At 39.4% G+C, this 17,043-nt stretch overlaps 1 protein-coding gene across 2 annotated transcripts in view; it reads left to right on the top strand.

The window, feature by feature from the left end:
* The window catches only part of EXOC6B (exocyst complex component 6B), a 563,942-nt gene extending 552,015 nt beyond the window's left edge, over window positions 1–11,927 (top strand). For both annotated transcript variants that reach the window (XM_012750057.2, XM_012750059.2), the window contains one exon: window positions 403–11,927. In XM_012750057.2, coding sequence (XP_012605511.1) covers window positions 403–529 — 127 coding nt within the window. In that variant the 3' untranslated portion in view covers window positions 530–11,927. The remainder of the gene's footprint in view (window positions 1–402) is intronic.
* The last annotated feature ends 5,116 nt before the right edge of the window (window positions 11,928–17,043 follow it).

Here is a 17,043-nt window from a genome sequence, read left to right as displayed (position 1 = left end):
ACCTTTCAAATACGATCTCTACAGTCCCGGCAGGATTTAGTAGGTTCATGAGGTAGTAAGTAGATCCTAAAATTCTGTAAGAGCCTATTGATCAGCAGGGCTGTAGCATACACCAGACACCTGCAACAGGTACATACCTGCGGAGAGAAGGGAATGAATTAGGTAGGGTGGGCATGAGGGTTAAGAAGGCTTGCCCCTCCAAAGTTGGCTCTTGACTATTTTCCAAAAGTAACTGAGGTTGGGAGGGTAGTAGGTGAGTCCGTGCTTGACAGTGGAAATACTCTGGGCTCTCATCTCTCTGGGGCGGGGTTAATATGCATTGTGCCATCCTACCTCCTGCAAATCTCCTTCCACCATTGTCTTCTCAAACACTCTGCTCTCTTTCTTTCCCTCTCTGTTTAGGATGAAGGATACTAGCCGCAAGAACAACATGTTTGCACAGTTTCGGAAAAATGAGCGAGACAAGCAGAAACTGATTGACGCTGTGGCCAAGCAGCTCCGAGGACTCACCAGCAGCCACCACTCATGAAGGCTGTCCCCAGACCCACAGAAGCTGCCTGCTACAGCCCCCTAGTCTGGGATCCAGCCCTGGTTGACGCTGCATTTGTGTATTCTTCTTCAAAAGAGCATATGTATTTTTTTATTAACCCCTGTACAGTATTCATATAACATTTCCCTATAGTAAAAGAGGCACAGGAATAAGCAAGCACATGAGATATTGCTAGGCTGGGACTCAGGAGAAGTTATTATCACATGATCCATATTATCCTAGAGATGGTGGCATCGTCAATCCTAGTGTGATGAGCCACTTTTTATCCATGGCTCTAAAGCTTAGGTCTAGGGCTTAGGAACAAACAGTGGTGCTTGGCACTAGGAGATAGGGTGAGTAAGTGAAAGGACAATAAAGCATGTCCTGTTCACTCTTGAGTGCCCCTTTCACCACATAGATGAAGCTGATTCTTCCTGATGCAAAGAAAGGGCCTGGCAAACATTACTTTTTAGTACACTAAAGACCAGCACACAGTTCTGGAGGTTCATCCACTGATTCTCATTGGCTGTTGAACAAGCATGGCCTGTGGCAAGATGGCAGCTTCCCTCTAGTCCCCCAAGAATGGCAGTTTCTTTAGCCTAGACTGACCCAAGGCTTTCACTGCTAATTTTTCTGAGGCAGGATAGAGCAGTAGGCAGCAGATGCTATTTTGGCTACTGGCAAGAGTATAATTGTGCATCGCCAAACAATGACAAATAAGCCATACAGGCATTTCCAGCTTGGATTAGTGAGAGGAGAGGCTCATCAAACAGAACTCTTCACTACCTTTGTCAGCTACTGAGTTGCTCCTGGGAAGGGCAGTACTTCCTTTTTTATTCCCCACCCCTACCCTTACCATATCTAACACACCTTGAGAACCACAGGGAAAAGAAAGAGCATACAGGCATACAGCCTTCCTCAAAGCTGGAGAGACCAGGCTATGGGTGAGACCTGCTTCCCAGAATTTGATAAGCCAAGGGAAGGCAGGGGCCAAGGTGACATCAAGCCCTGGTCTTTGTTGAAGAATGAGTAATGGTTACACTAATCTGAAGTCCTGTTGCTTGAGAAGGACCCAAAACACTGTCCTTCACTAGTACCCAGTTTGCAGAAAGATCTATTTAGCTTTGAGTGCTGAGACTTCCAAGTGGGAATGGAGAGAAGTGTAAGCAGACCACAGTGTTTGTCTTTTTAGAGGGTCATCATTGTTGGGCTGGTCTCAGGCCTCTACCCTGGAAGAACTACGCTATGGAAGGAAAGGTAAACAGGATAGAGGAATAGGGGTTACTCTGCACTTTCAACATGGAAATCTCATGAAAGAAAAAGCTTATTCAAGCTCAAGACTCATAGGATGGACCCTCTGGTGTATCTCCTCTTCCCTCTTAGTCTGTTTTCACTCTTCCCTAACAAAAACGACATGCAGCTACTGAGTTGTATGTGGAGATATACTTTTGGTGGGCTGGGGAAGGCAAAAATAGGGACCAGCAATGTCAAAGTTTTTGAATTAGAGAAGTGTCTATAGGCCTATAGCTGGGCCCTTGAGAGGACTCACGCAAAGCATGTGTGCCCATGCCCCTCAGACTCCTCAGGACTGGTCCCAGATGCCAGAGATGTAGAAGTAAGGACCCTGCAGGGCCTCAATAAGAGGGCAAGAACGTGGGCGGCTGGAAGCCTACCTGCCTCTGGTCTGTATGAACCTTTGTTTGGCCGAGTTCTTGGGAAAACCAGGTCTGTGTTCCTGAAGGAGCAGTCTGGTTTGGGACCCTAGTGAGTTTTAATAGTAATATAAGCAGTTATGTTGTTGTAACATTCATAGGAAAATCTCTTTGAGCAGACTATAAATGAAGCTGCTGGGGGTAAGGAAGAACAGGACCTGGAAATTGGAACCAGCAGAGAGTCCCTGTTGGCAAAGGGAATGTACAACTTCCAGGGCATGTTGCCCAGTGTTCTCATTGCAATACCAGGCCTCCTAGTCCTCAAAGTCAGTCTAGCTTTACTGTGTATTTGACAAGTGCTTGCTTAGCAAGTCCCAGACCCAGGGCCTTTTATCCCCCAGGATTGGCATTAGCCATGACCTTCCTCATCAGGCTTCTGAGCACACTCCCTGGGGCCTGCTGCAGAAATCTCCACACACATACCTTAGTCTCCCTTCACCCGGGACTCTTCTACTGACTACTTCAATTGCCTCTCTTTTTGTTTGTGTTTTGGTTTTTTTTTTGTTGTTTTTATTTTTGCCTGCATTCGCAATTACTTTTCACTAATGTGTTGAAAATGGCCTTTTTATTTTGCACAGATAGTTACACATTTATAAGGAAAATTTAGTAAAATCCATTTTTAACTCTAAAGGGAACTTTTTTCTCTGAAACTTACTAGTAAAGCTACAGATGCAGATGGGCTGCATGGTTAGGGGAAAGCTCCTCTGTGGAAAAAGCATGTTTATTCCTCTTGTACATTTTCCTCTTTTAACTGCTATTAAACAAGAGAGCCTACATACCTGTTTCAAAAGCCACAATGTTGTCTCATGGGTTTTTTGTTCTGTCCCTTTTGCACAGTGCAGCTGTGGTTGGTGAACTGGATTTCAGACATTGCATCCCTACTCAGCTGGACTGAGGACTAGAGCAGGCCAGAGCCTGGTGGGGAGGAGAAAGCAGGCTTGCCACACAAGACAAGGAGCTATACTGTGGCCTTGGAAATGTCCCTAACCACTGGGTTAGGTTTTCCTGTCTATATAGCCAACACTGGCATTGTCATCATCATCCTGGGCATCATCAAGAGAAATAACTTGAATGCCTGATTTATACAGAGTACTGGACTAGGCACTTTGGGGCCCAATGTGTTTTGAACACCAGCCCTAACATGGAAAGACTCCCAGTCAAGATGCGGTGATGTGGGATTATCCAGAACGAGGCCAGGCTAGGGGAGAGGAAGAGATGACCCTATGTTAGACTCTGCAGGAGAGGAACAGTCATCTTGGTCTGGTGTAGGGAAGGGTCTGGTCAGGGAAAACAGCAAAGGATGGTAATTAGCTGGGCCTTGAAGAAATTAAATTCAAACTTTGTTAAGCCATGGGAATATTTTAGGTACAGACCACAGAGTGCAAAGTTGGCGTGAACCTGGTATGTGCAGGGAGGATAATGAAGAACCTCCTGAGCACATCTGGAACCATGGTGGATAAGACCAGAAATGACAGTGTGGCAACACCCAGCCCGCTTGCCCCTGGGCTGGCACAGAAGCTGTAGGAATAGGCTAGAAAGAATTTCTTCAGTAATAGCTCTGACTATCGCAATGGGGCTTTGATGGCCGAGAAACCTAGGCTTTGATCCCTGTAGTGCTACTTACTAGCTAGATGACCTTGAACAATTACTTAACTAACTCCCTAAATCTCATAATCCTCATCCATGAAAGCAGAATGGTAGTCCCTAACGCACAGGGTGGTTGTGAAGCATGAACGAGCCATGGAAGGTCAGAATGCCTAGCTAGTGCTGAGCCATAGCACGTGCACCGTTCGAGACCTTTTCCTTTCTTCCTTCCAGTTCCACAACATACCTCATGGCTGAGCCTGGACAAAAGTGTCCAGAGCTTCTCTTCCTCCTTGTGTCCTGTCCACAAGCCCAGTGCCATGTGGGTGGTAGAGATGCCCCTCAATCACCTGTGCATGAAACGGGCAAGCCTTGCAGATCAGCCGGCTGCTTGGCTCACGGTACAGCCAGTCCTGCAGGTGGAATCTGCCTCTCAACACGCCCTGGAACCTTCTCTGCTCTCCCTTTGGTGCTGAAACTTATCCTTCTTCTAGAGCTCAGGAGTTCTTAACCAGGGGTCCAAGAATACTTGAAGCCTGTGTGCATGTGTGTGTATGTGCATGCATACGTGCATACACAGGCTTGCATCCACTTATTTTGTCTAGAAAGGAGGTTTGTGGATTTCATCAATGTCTAAGATTCATGTCTAAAATACGGAATAATAACCAAATCCTTTTGGTAATGTAGATCTCCCTGTGAGGGAAAGCCAGAAGCTCTGAGCATTTACCTCCTCCCCCTGCCTCATACAGCCCTGGCAGATCTTTAAGACCCGCTGCTCTGCTACCCTCCTTTTCCAGGATGCCCTACCTGATGCCCAGGTCACACCTAGATGGTGAAGCCACTGCTCCTAGCTTTCTCTCCCCACACCAGATGGGATCCCCAGGGGATAGGAGGACTCTGCGCTTCTGAGAATGCAGAGGCTTCCCGCTGGTTAGGGAGATGACAAATGAGGGTCCAGTACAGAGGCTTGGGCTTTCATAGCCCAGCTGAAGCTGACTCACCCCACAGCACTTCCCACAGCCTGTGAGCACTGACTGTCACAACTTCTGGCCTAAGACCTTATCCAGAGCGGGACCAGCAACCCTTGTGGGGTGCTCTGAGGCTGGAAAACAAAGAAAAACAAAACAAAAACCCAGGGAAGGATGTGAAGCAGTCACCAGCTCGCCCCTTTCTCACAGCTGGGCTGCTTATCTGCTCACCAGGCAGATGAGGGTGGGGAATCGCTGCCTGAGATAAGAGGAGGCTGTGAGAGAAGGGCCAAGCCCTTTCCCCAGAGGCCTCATTTTGAGTTTAATGGGCAGCGTTTGCCGGGAATGAGAGAGGCTTGGGGCCCAAGGGACCAGAAGACAAAGGCTCTTGAGGAAGTGCAAAGAGGAGGAGGAGAGAGCAGTGAGGGCCAGGGCATTGTGTGGGAGAGCTACCCCTCTATCTGTTTCATCGCTGGTGGGGTTAGGGTTACCCTGCATTTGGGGCCCCAGCTGCTTTGTGGGGTCTGACAACAGCCGTTGTGATGGTAATGGATGGGCCTCTCTCACAGGGGCACCCCTTCCTCAGTCAGCCCAGGGAGGACGAAGCTCCTGTTCCCTCAGGGTGGGGGCAGGCTCAGGGCCAAGAATTGAACCCAAGACAACAGCCCCCTCCTCCCGGTCTGAACCCACTGCAAGTGTACCTTCCAAGCCCAAGCTATGACCTTCCTCTCTCCAAAGCTCCAGAAAAGGAATGGAATCTGAACATTGAGACGCTTTTCTGGCCCTAAACAATCCTCCCATTCTCTAGGCTCAATGATGGGTCTATTTCCTCCTGTAAATGGGTCTCGTAATCTTCAACTTTTACCTTTGCTTGTAAGGGTAATTAATTGGATCTCCCTCTTGTTCTCCTCACACACTCCCCTCTCTGTTACAAGGCTCAGGTTATGCTGGGTAGATGGCTTTTCTTTCTTTCTATTCCATGGGGTGCTTATTTTTAAAGCTGATAGAGAAAGGCCCTGCCCTCTCTGCTGAGCCCCTTCTCTAGAGACGCCTGCTGGGGAAACCCCACTTCTGTGGGCGCTTCGAAAGGGGCCTAGGACTGCACCAGCCCAAAGCTTTTCAGACAGCCAGTTCTGAGCAACCTTTTCACTTTTTCCCCCAAATATGTTTCCGTGGTTTTAGGGAGTGGGTTTTCAGGTAACACTCTCAGGAGCAAAGTGGGGGTTAAGTGGTGATCTGGACACTGGAGAGGAAGAGAGGCAAAGATGGGTATGGGAGAAAGTAAGATCAGTAAATCAAAAAGCGGCTCTCTCTTTTTTTTTTTTTTTTTTTTTTGCTGGGGTGGGGAAAAACAGCAAGGCCTCGGGTGCAGGGCAGCATGAGGGCAACAAGGTAAGAGGGGTGAGGATGGGGCCCTTCCAGGGGCAGCTGGAGGAGAGGCTGACATGGGGAGGCGGTGGGGTCTGCAGGCAGGAAGTTGAGTCCCAGAGAGGCGTGATTTCTAGTTGACTGTGGACTTGTCTGCTGTTTCTGCTGCTTCGCATTCGAAGGCAGGAACGAGGGCCTACTCCAGTCTGAATCCCATGCAGCGCCTAGCCCAGCAAATGGCACACAGGGCACTCACAACCAAATGAATCGCACTTACAGTAGGGACAGTCAGGTACCAAGGGAGGGGCCGGGAGACCGGTACTCCTGCTGGGAGGAATATTTTGTCCTGGCATTGTTTAGAATTGTCAACATATGGTGGATAATAAAAAAGCAAGCCAACTTTTAGTCTATTTTATTATGGTTTTAAAATTCTCTACAAACATGTACCATCCCACCCTTGTCATGTGACAGAGTAGGGAACAGGTTGAAAACAATTTAAGAGTCAGGGGAGAAACCACACTAGCAGTTAAACTCCTGATGGGCAGGATGTGGTCCTGTGGTGGTGAAAAATATGTGTGTGTATGTGCATGTGTGTGTATGTTGGTATCTGACAGAAGTGGGGCTTTCCCCACTGAACCCTAATGCCATCTCCCACATATAATCACTGTTAACAGCGTGATGATATTCTTTCAGATTCTAGCCTGCGTATACTGACTCTCACAAAAAGTATAGTCATTGTACATTTATTATATTACAATTTTACTCTTCACTTAATGTATCATAAATGTCTTTCGTTGACAACATACAGAATTTCTTCATCCTGTACAAAGCCAACAAAGTATTTCCATTGCATGGATGTACCTTAAGTTTATTTAACCAATTCTGAATTGATGGATATCTGGAATGTTTCCAGTATTCCTCTATTATAAACAATATTGCAAGATATTAATATATATCTCTGCATACTTAGGCATTTCTTAGGTATTTCTATGGTATAAAATTTGGGGAGTAGAATCGATTGGTTAAAAACTATAAATATTATAAATGTTAATAGAAATCGTGTAATTACTCTTTTGAAAATGATCAATTTACACTCTCCAATAGGATATGAAAGAGTTTGTTTCTGTATATATCCCCAGCACTAAGTAATACTACTACTTTTTCATTCTTGCCATCTTATAAGCAAAAGATGATTTGCTTTTGTTCTAATTTATATTCCTTTAATTTATAGTAAGCTTAAGCATATATTTATATTGTTTGTTGCTGATTTGTATTTCCTCTGTATGAGCTGGCTATCAGATATTTGCCTTTTAAAAAAAAAAGTTTTCTTTTTCATATTGATTCATAGCCCTTTGTGTTAGTGATTTTAACTATCTGTCATTTGCCTTGCAAATATTTTTCCCAGTTTCTCTTTTGAGTTTGTTCATTGGTTCTTATCAGTTAGAACTCTATTTTGCACATAACAAAAAACCCAACTCAGAAAAGGAGATTTATTGACTGAAAATCTAAAGGTAATTCAGGGTTAATATGACTCAATGACTAACAAATGTCAAAGTCCTGTTTTCCTTCCTTCCCTCTACTCTGCCTTTTATGGTGAAAAGGCCATCCTAAATCTCACTTCCTTCATGCTGGGTAAATGGCTACTTTTTCTAGATTTCACATCCCCATGTTACACTGTGCAGGAACTGATTTCCAGTGGCCCTCTTAGAAGAGCAAGGAACTTTTTATCCCATAAACCTCCAATAGTTAGAGCCCTAAATGGGATGATTTGTCATTCTTGTAGATCAGGAGCATGTCATGAGTTTACTGCTTTGACGAGGGTTATCTGAACCAATCACTGTGGCAAGAGCAACAAGATTACCCTATAGGTTAAAACAATCAAGTCTCACCCCTGGAATTTAGAGTAAGAAGGTGTGACTACCAATCCACAAACTGTGTAGTAGCTACATGATGGGGAAGATGAGGGAGAGCCTCATCTTGTGGTGACAGCCACAATATTCACCATATGGTGATTTTTGCCAGCCTGGCAGTTTTTCACCCAGGAAATGTCAATTTATCAGACTTTATGATGTTTAGATTTCCCCACTTCAAAATTACAATAATATCAGACCATGTTTTCTTCAGATACATCATATTTAATACATGAATCATTTATCAATGTGAAATTTACTTTGAGGTGAAGAATGTGACAGGAATCCTGCTTTTTTGTTTTTTCCAAATGGCTAACCAGTCATCTCACAACATTATTGATTCATTTTTAAATTTCATCTCTATTGTATATTTAATTCCCATTTATCCTTGAGTCTATTTCTGGACTTTATTGTTCTATAATCATTCTGATTCTAAGCCATTACCACATTGTTTCACCGTATCTTTGTAATCTATTTTATTATCTAGTAGCCCATTCCTCCATCATAGTTTTCTCTTTCAAGATATTCCCAGATATTTGGATATTTATTCTTCCAGGGTAATTTTATAATTTTTTTCAGGTTTCCAAAGTTCTAGTATGCTTTTGGTTGGAATTGTATTGAATTTATATAATAATTTATAGGTAAAGGACATCATTGTAACACAAATCCTGCCTATGCAGTGATAAAAAATCTCTGTCCCTTTATTCATCATATTTGTATTCCTTAGACAGTTTAACATTTTCTGCATTTGGATTCTTCACATCTCTTATGTATTATACTCATGTTTTATGTTTTCACTGTTGTTAAAAATGGCATCTCTCATGTTCTATGATTTTTTTTTTGTTTTAATTATAGAAGTAATATGTACACACCCATCCGATTCACAAAAATCTTAAAGTCTGATACTACCAACTATTGGTGAGGATATGGAGAAACAGGATCTCATAATGGTGGGAAGATAAATTTATACAACTACTTTAGACAGCAATTTGGTGGTGCAGATCCAAATCCCTATCAGCAATTCAGAAATCCAAAAAGCTCTGAAAACTGAAAGTCTTTTCTTCACTCATTTGATGGCAACCCCCCCATGGGAAGTTATTTATTGTCTTCATTTATCCCACTTAATGTGGATATTTATACTTTTTCCACAATAAAAAGTAATATATTTGATTATGGTCTACTTCCCAAGCCCTACTGAGAGTGTTATATATGGCACATATACTATATTGCCATTCTAAAATCCAAAAAAAATATATTATTTGGAAACACATCTGGCCCCAAGGGTTTTGAACAATGTATCACGGACCTGTATCTAGTAAAGTTAAACATGTACATACTCTTAACACCTGGCAATTCCACTTCTAAGGACACTGCCTAAAGAAATCTGCCCACACATGCACAAGGAGACAAGTACATAAATGTTCATTATAGCACTGTTTATAATGATGAATAATTAGAAATAACCTAAATATTCATCATTGGGAGAATAGATAAATTGTGATGTATTCATCTGATGGAATACCATGTAGCAGTTAAAATGAACTATAGCTATGTGTGTCAACATGAATAAATCTTTTAAAAAGTTGTTAAATTAAAAAAAAACACAAATTGAAGAATGATAGATAACACTACAATTTAAACTTTGAAAACATGCAAGAGAATGATAAACACCAGATTCAATATAATAGCTCTCTCTGCAGAGGGAGGGAAAAGATATTAGGTCCCTGGGGGTACAAAGTAGGGTTGTTTTTTTTAACTTTACCTATAAATCTAATTTATTTTTTGAAAAATATGAATATACCAAAATGTTGAAATGCTTTTTACAAATAGATTTGTATGCTACATAAAGTTCTCAATCTTTTTAGTGGCTTCCTAGTATTTTATAGCAGGACTATACCTTAATTTATTTATCCATTTCCTCATTATTTAACTTGTTTCCACTTGCTAATTATGACAAAACCTACTGAAGCAAGCATCTTTGATATCTTTTTGCATATGAACAAAGTTTTTCAAAAAGGCTGTACCAATTTAAACACTTACCAACAACATAGGAGAGTGCCCATTTCCCCACACCCTCAATAAGACTGTCAAACTGGAGTGGGAAGAAATGGCATATTAATTTGCAGTTGCCAGTTTCTGTTAGGCTGAATCATCTTTTCGTATCTCATTAGCCACTTTTAGTTATTCTCAATAAATTGCCTGTTGATATCTTCATCGGTTAGAAGTATGTTCGGTTACAAGTAATTCAAAATGGACTGTGAGTGCTGTAAAGAATAGGATAGAGTTTTTCTGATTTGGGGGGCTGGGGATTTTTTGCTTTTGTTTTGTGTTTATTGACATAAGAAGAATCCTGGAGGTTTAAGCATAAGCAATATAGTACTGGAACAGCTGAGCAACAGAGACATAAACACTTTCTCTCTTTTTGTCTTTCTGTCTGTCCTCCTTAGCATACTTACCCATTCACAGGCATAGTACAGCTGCTTCACCTCCAGACATCACATTCACTTTCCAGGCAGGAAGAAGGAGGAAAAGCAAAGCAATAAAGGGCTGCACAAGGTGAATCTATCCCTTCCTTAGAAGCCCATGATTTTTATCTTTCTTTAGGTTAACAGATTTATTTCTCTAAAATTACATAAAGTATTCTCAAAATCATTTAAATGTAAATTACTGTTTAAAGTTATCTCTCCATATTACTTCCTCTTACATCTTTTTGGCCAGAACTGGGTCATATGGCCACCCCTAACCAACCATGACCAAAGAGAATAAGGTCATCATGTCTGGTTCATACCAATCATGGTTCATACACACAAGTTCCTGTAGCTGTAAACAGAGTGTTTTGTTCACAGCTTTATTCTCAGTGCCTAGAAGAGTTTCTGCCACATAAAATATGCTCAATAAATTTTGTTGAATGAACTGGCTGTATGCATAAATGAAAGGATAAATGGGCTGGGATGGGGCAGGAGATCAAGATATCTGCACTGCTATTTGAGCCAGTCTGAGTGCTGAAGTCAGGAAGAAATGAATGTTGTCAAGCGATGGGGTCTGTCACAATATCCTTGACCCATTGATCTTATTGATGTGAATTAGATATTTGCTTGTTATAATATGAGCAAATATTTTCTCCCAGTATTTCACTTACTTTTAAGTAAACAGTTTTATTTTGGAATAACTTTAGGTCTACAGGAAAGTTGCCAGGTGGAACAGAATTCTCGTATACCTCTCACTTGGTATCCCCTATTATTAACATCTTATATTACCATGCACATTTGTGAAAATTTTAAAAACCAACATTGGCACATTAGTATTAGCTAAACTCAGACTTCATTAGGATTTCACTAGTTTTTCCAATAATGTTCTCTTTCTGTTCCAGGATCCAATCTAGGATACCATGTTGCATTTAGTTGTCCTTTAGTCTCCTCTCTTCTGTGACAATTTCTCAGTCTTTCTTTGTTTCTCATGACCTTAACCATTTTAAGGAGTAACAGGCATTTTGTAGAATGTCCCCCAATTTGTGTTTGTCTGAAGTTTTTCTCTTGATTAGATTGGAATTATGGGTGTTTTGAAAGAATAACCCAAAGGTGAGATGCCTTCCTCATCCTATGTCAGAGGTTATATGATACCCACGTGACATCACTAGTGAAGTTAACCTTCTTCACTTGGTTAAGGCAGTGTTTGCCAGGTTTCTTTACTGGAAAGTACTACTTTTGCCTTTTCATACTCTATTTATTAGAAGCAAATCACTAATGGCAGCCCACACCAAAGATGGGCAGGGAGGGCTAGGAAGGCTAAACTTCACCTCCTACAAAGATTATCTCCATAAATTATTTGGAATTCTTCAGTAAGAAAAACTTGTCTCTTCACCTCCATTTATTTATTTATTTAACTAATTATTTAAATCATTTATTCATATCAATATGAACTTATGTGTATATTTTTGCACTTATTTTAGGATTTCTTCTTTTTACAATTTTTAAATTGAGATTTAACTCAGATAACATAAAATTCACCATTTCAAAGTGTACAATTCAGCAGTTTTTAGTATATTCACAATGTTGTGCAACCATCACCATCTAACTTCAGAACTTGTCCATCAACCTGAAAAGAAATTCTGTACCTATTAGCAATCATTCACAATTCCCCTCTTCCTTATCTCCCTAATCTACTTTCTCTAGGAATTTTCCTATTCTGGACATTTGATATAAATGGAATCATATAATATGTGACCTTTTTGCCAGGCTTCTGTCACTTATCATAATGTTTTCAAGATTCAACCATGTTGTATATATCAGTACTTCATATCCTTTGTGGCTGAATAATGTTACATTTCATTGTGTGGCTATACCACATTTATTTTATCCATTTATCCATTGGTGGACCTGTGCATTGTTTCCACTTTTTGGCTATTATCAATAATGTTGCTATGAAGATTGGTGTACAAGTTTTTATTTGAACATGTGTTTTCAGTTCTCTTAGGTATATACCTAGAAGAGGAATTGCTGGTTTGTATGGTAACTAAGTTTAACTTTTTGAGAAACTGCCAAACTGTTTTCTAAAGTGGTTGCATTATTTTATATTCCCACTAGCAATGTATGAGAGTCCCAATTTCTCCACATCCTTGCCAACGCTTACTGTTTTCTGTCCTTTTAAAAATGTTTTTAAAATAATAGTCATCCTAATGGGTGTAAGGTGGTAGGTATCTCACTGAAGTTTTGACTTGCATTTTCCTAATGACTAATGATGCTGAGAATCTTTCCATGTGGATATTGGCCATTTGTGTATCATCTTTGCTGAAATGTCTATTCAATTCTTTGCTTCTTTTAAATTGGGTTGTCTTTTTATTGTTGAGCTGTGAGAGTTCTTTACATATTCTGGATACTAGACCCTTATCAGATACATGATTTGCAAGTATTTTCTCCCATTCTGTGCATCTTTTCACTTTTTAACAGTGTCCTTGATGCAAAGGGTTTTACATTTTGATGAGGTCCAGATTTATTTTTTTCTTTCATTGTTTGTGCTTTGGGTGTGATAGCTAAGATCTGAGAAACTGTTGCATAATTCAAGGTCATGAAGATTTATACCTTTGTTTCCCTCTAACAGTTTTATACTTTTAGCTCTTAGTTTAGGTCTTAGATCCATTTTGAATTGATTTTTTGTATATGGTATACAGTAGGTATGAAGTAGAGGTCCAGATTCATTCTTTTATTATTGAATATTGAGTTATCTCAGAATATTTGTTGAAAAGACTATTTCTTTCACTGTTGAATGGCCTTGGCATCCATACTAAAACTCAATTAATTATAGTTGTATGGCTTTATTTCTGGAGTCTCAATTCTCTTCTATTGATCTATATATCTATCCTTTGGACTTATCTATTTATTGTATACTTTAGATTATAATCCAATTCTATGTCACTTACCTATTTTGTTGCTTAAATTATTCTGAATTTGGCCATTGGAAGCTCTTTCAGGGGTGTCTATGACATACCCCCATCCTTTTGTATTTTGAACATTTCCTTGCTTTATGGAACTATAAGATGCTACAAGCTTGCTTGTACTTTCTCTGTCCCAGCCATAGCATTAACCAGTTCTTCATAGAGCCCTGGTTCCTTTTACTGAAAAATGGTATCTAAAAGTCAAGATCTGGGTGCTGAGTATGCTCATTGTTACTGAGGTGCCATTGCATTTAGGCTCTCAGCAGACAGAGCTAAATGCAATATTATGTGATACCCCATGTATACACAGACATTTATAATTGTTTCTGTGTCTGTACATCTCTGTGTATGTGTTTGTATTGTGAGGCATATCAAATATATTTATAAAACGTGAGTTCATACTGATGTCTCTAACTATAATCTAGTACCACAGAGATCATTCTAATCTCTCCTTATTGCTTATATCTTCCCAACAGTGAGATCCTATCTCCCACTGTTTACCAGCCATTTCCTTATTTATTAAGCCATAGTAAACAGTTTCAGAATTATTAACCCATAACTTCCACTTCCACTTATATTTAATATTTGTTTATGGTAGCTTTCATTGTACAGAATCTTGATATTTAATGTAATTTAATCATCAGTCTTTTCCTTTAACCTCTTGAGTTTTACATCTTGCCTAGAAAGGCTTTCCCATGGACCAACACCCCCAGAGTGTAAAAATATTTTAGTTTTATTTTATATTTAGATATGCAATCTGTCTGGTTTTTATTTGGGGTTATATATTAATAAAATGCAGATATAACCTTTTTTCCCTCAAGTAGCTATTTGAAGATCCTAAACACCTCACTCATTTTCAATGCCTAGGTCTATTTCTAGACTCTATATTCTACTGGCCTATTTGTCCATTTCTGTGCCAATATGAGACCATTTTAATTTATATAACCCTAAAATATGTTCTGGTATCTAGTAGGGGAAGTCTCCCACCATTGATCTTTTTCAAAAACATCTTGGCTCTCCTTGTGTATTTAGTCTCCACAGATGAGCTTTAGAATTAATTTGTGAATTTTCATTTTAGAAATCCCTTGGGGATTTTGATTGGGATTACACGGAATTTATTCAATTTGGGAGAAATTGACATCCTAACATGGTAAGTCTCTATTTAGGTGTTTTTAAAATGTCTTTAATAAAGTTTTATGTTTTCTTCCCATAAGTCTTGCATTATTCATGAATTCACATTACTCACATGAATTCATATGATTATTCACATTGTTTGTTATATATTTTAAGTTACATTTTCAAATTTATTATTTCTAGCATATAGCTATTGATTATGTTTGTCATGTATCTGAGTAAGTTACCGCATGCTTTTATTAAATCTAATAGGTTTTTAGTTGATTCCCTGGAAAATTCTGTTATAGACATTCCTAATATCAATATAGATAATATTGAGGATACTTTAAATCATTTTCTGGAAATAAATCCATGAACCTAAAGAAAGATAGATGATGCTTCTAGAAAATATATATATATTACCAAAATTGAACCAAGGAAGATAGAAAAAGCCCCCAAAGACCAATAATCATGAAAGAAGTTGGGAAAGTTGTCCAAGAGCTATCTCTAACATTTATATATTTATTCTTTAGATTATTTTTCTTTGCATTTTGGATTTCTGATTTAATTGGCTAAGACCACCAAACAGTATTGTTTAATATTGGTAATAGTAAGAATTTGTGTCTTTCCTTGCTTTAATAGAAGTGCTTCTAATGTTAGTTGTTAACTATGAGGTTTGCTTTATGTTTATCAAGTTAAGGGAGTTTTCTTCTATTTCCAGGTTATCGTAAGTTTTTGTAAGAAATTAGTGTTGAATTTTATCAAATGCTTTTGTAGCATCAATTAGAATAATGAATTTTTCCTTTCTGTATTAATATATTAATAGTAAAGTCCTAATGTTGAAACATCTTTTGGTTCATTTATGATTCCAACCCCATTTGGTCAAGGTGTCTTATTTTGGTGAATGTCTGAACATCTGATTTAGGATTTTTATGTAAATATTCATAAATAAGATTTGCCTATACTTAACTGTTTCTATGCTGCCTTTTAAAGGTTGTGTTTTGGTGTGTAGGAAGAATCTTTCGAGAAATCTTATCCTTCTCCTCTTTGCATTGGTATATAAAGGGTTATCTGTTTCTTGACATAACTTGTAAAACTAACTTCATAAAGGGCAGGGGAAGGTAACTAGACTGCTGGTTATTGATGGTGTGTGGTTCCTGTAAAGTATCAGATGAGTGTAGATGAGGAAGATGCAGTTAGGGTGGGATGTAACCTAAGAAAATAGGTTACCAGAAGTCTTAATTTGTATGTATTGTCTCCAAACAAACTCATACCCAATCTGAAGATTCTTATACTCTGAGGATAGTGGAAATGAGGATGAAGATGAGGAGTATATTTGAATATCAACATGAAAAATGAATTAATGAACTTTTGGTTAATTAAACAGCAAGGGAGATGGGAAAATGGCAGGATTGCTAGAAGAAAAATGTTCTAGAGGAAGATTGGGTTGAAAGAAGGTGAAAAATTCAATTTTGGACATGTGTCAAAGATATCTTGTATTTTATTTTTATTTCAGTATATTACTGGAGTTCAAATGCTTTGGTCACATAAATTGCCCTTTGTACTGCCCAAGTCAAAGCTACAGACATGTCCATCCCCCAGATAGCCCACACTGCACCCTTGGGGGTGGATTTGCCCATTCCCTCCTCCCCCCTCCCACCTGCCCAATCCCCAATGAATGTTACTTCCATATGTGCACGTAAATGTTGATCGATTAGTTCCAATTTGATGGTGAGTACATATGGTGTTTGTTTTTCCATTTTTGTGATACTTCACTTAGAAGAATGGTCTCCAGTTCCATCTAGGTTAATACAAGAGGTATTCGTTCACCATTTTTTATGGATGAATAGTACTCCATGGTATACATATATCACATTTTATTAATCCACTTATGTATTGGTGGGCACTTGGGTTGTTTCCACATCTTTGCAATTGTGAATTGTGCTTCTATAAACATTTGAGTGTAGACATCCTTTTTATATAATGTCTTTTTTTCCTTTGGGTAAATACCCAGTGGTGGTATTGCTGGATCAATGGTAGTTCTACTTTTATTTCTTTGAGCTATCTCTATACTACTTTACATAGAGTAGTACAAGCACTAGTACAAACTAGTACAAGCAGTGAATGAGTGTTTCTTTTCTCTGCATCCATGCCAATATTTGTTGTTTTTGAACTTTTTGATAACAGCCATTCTTTTAGAAGCTTGAAGAAGGAAAGAGAATGAACACAAACCCTGTCACATGGTTAGTGTACTCTTCACAACTGACCTATCTCCTTTGTGCAGATCAGTAGACCCAGAGGCCTACAAAGGTTAAGTGGGTTCCCCAAGGTCTTTTAATTCTAATTACCATGCTCTTTCCATTGCATCCCATACTTTGTGATGGTCTAGATATCGGCCCAGAGTTCATTGGCGTTAAAGGAAAATCTT

The sequence above is a fragment of the Microcebus murinus genome, chromosome 3 (genome assembly GCF_040939455.1).
Source record: "Microcebus murinus isolate Inina chromosome 3, M.murinus_Inina_mat1.0, whole genome shotgun sequence".
NCBI lineage: Eukaryota > Metazoa > Chordata > Mammalia > Primates > Cheirogaleidae > Microcebus > Microcebus murinus.
The sequence above is the reverse complement of the archived record's forward strand: the minus strand, read 5'-3'. Positions and strand labels throughout refer to the sequence as shown.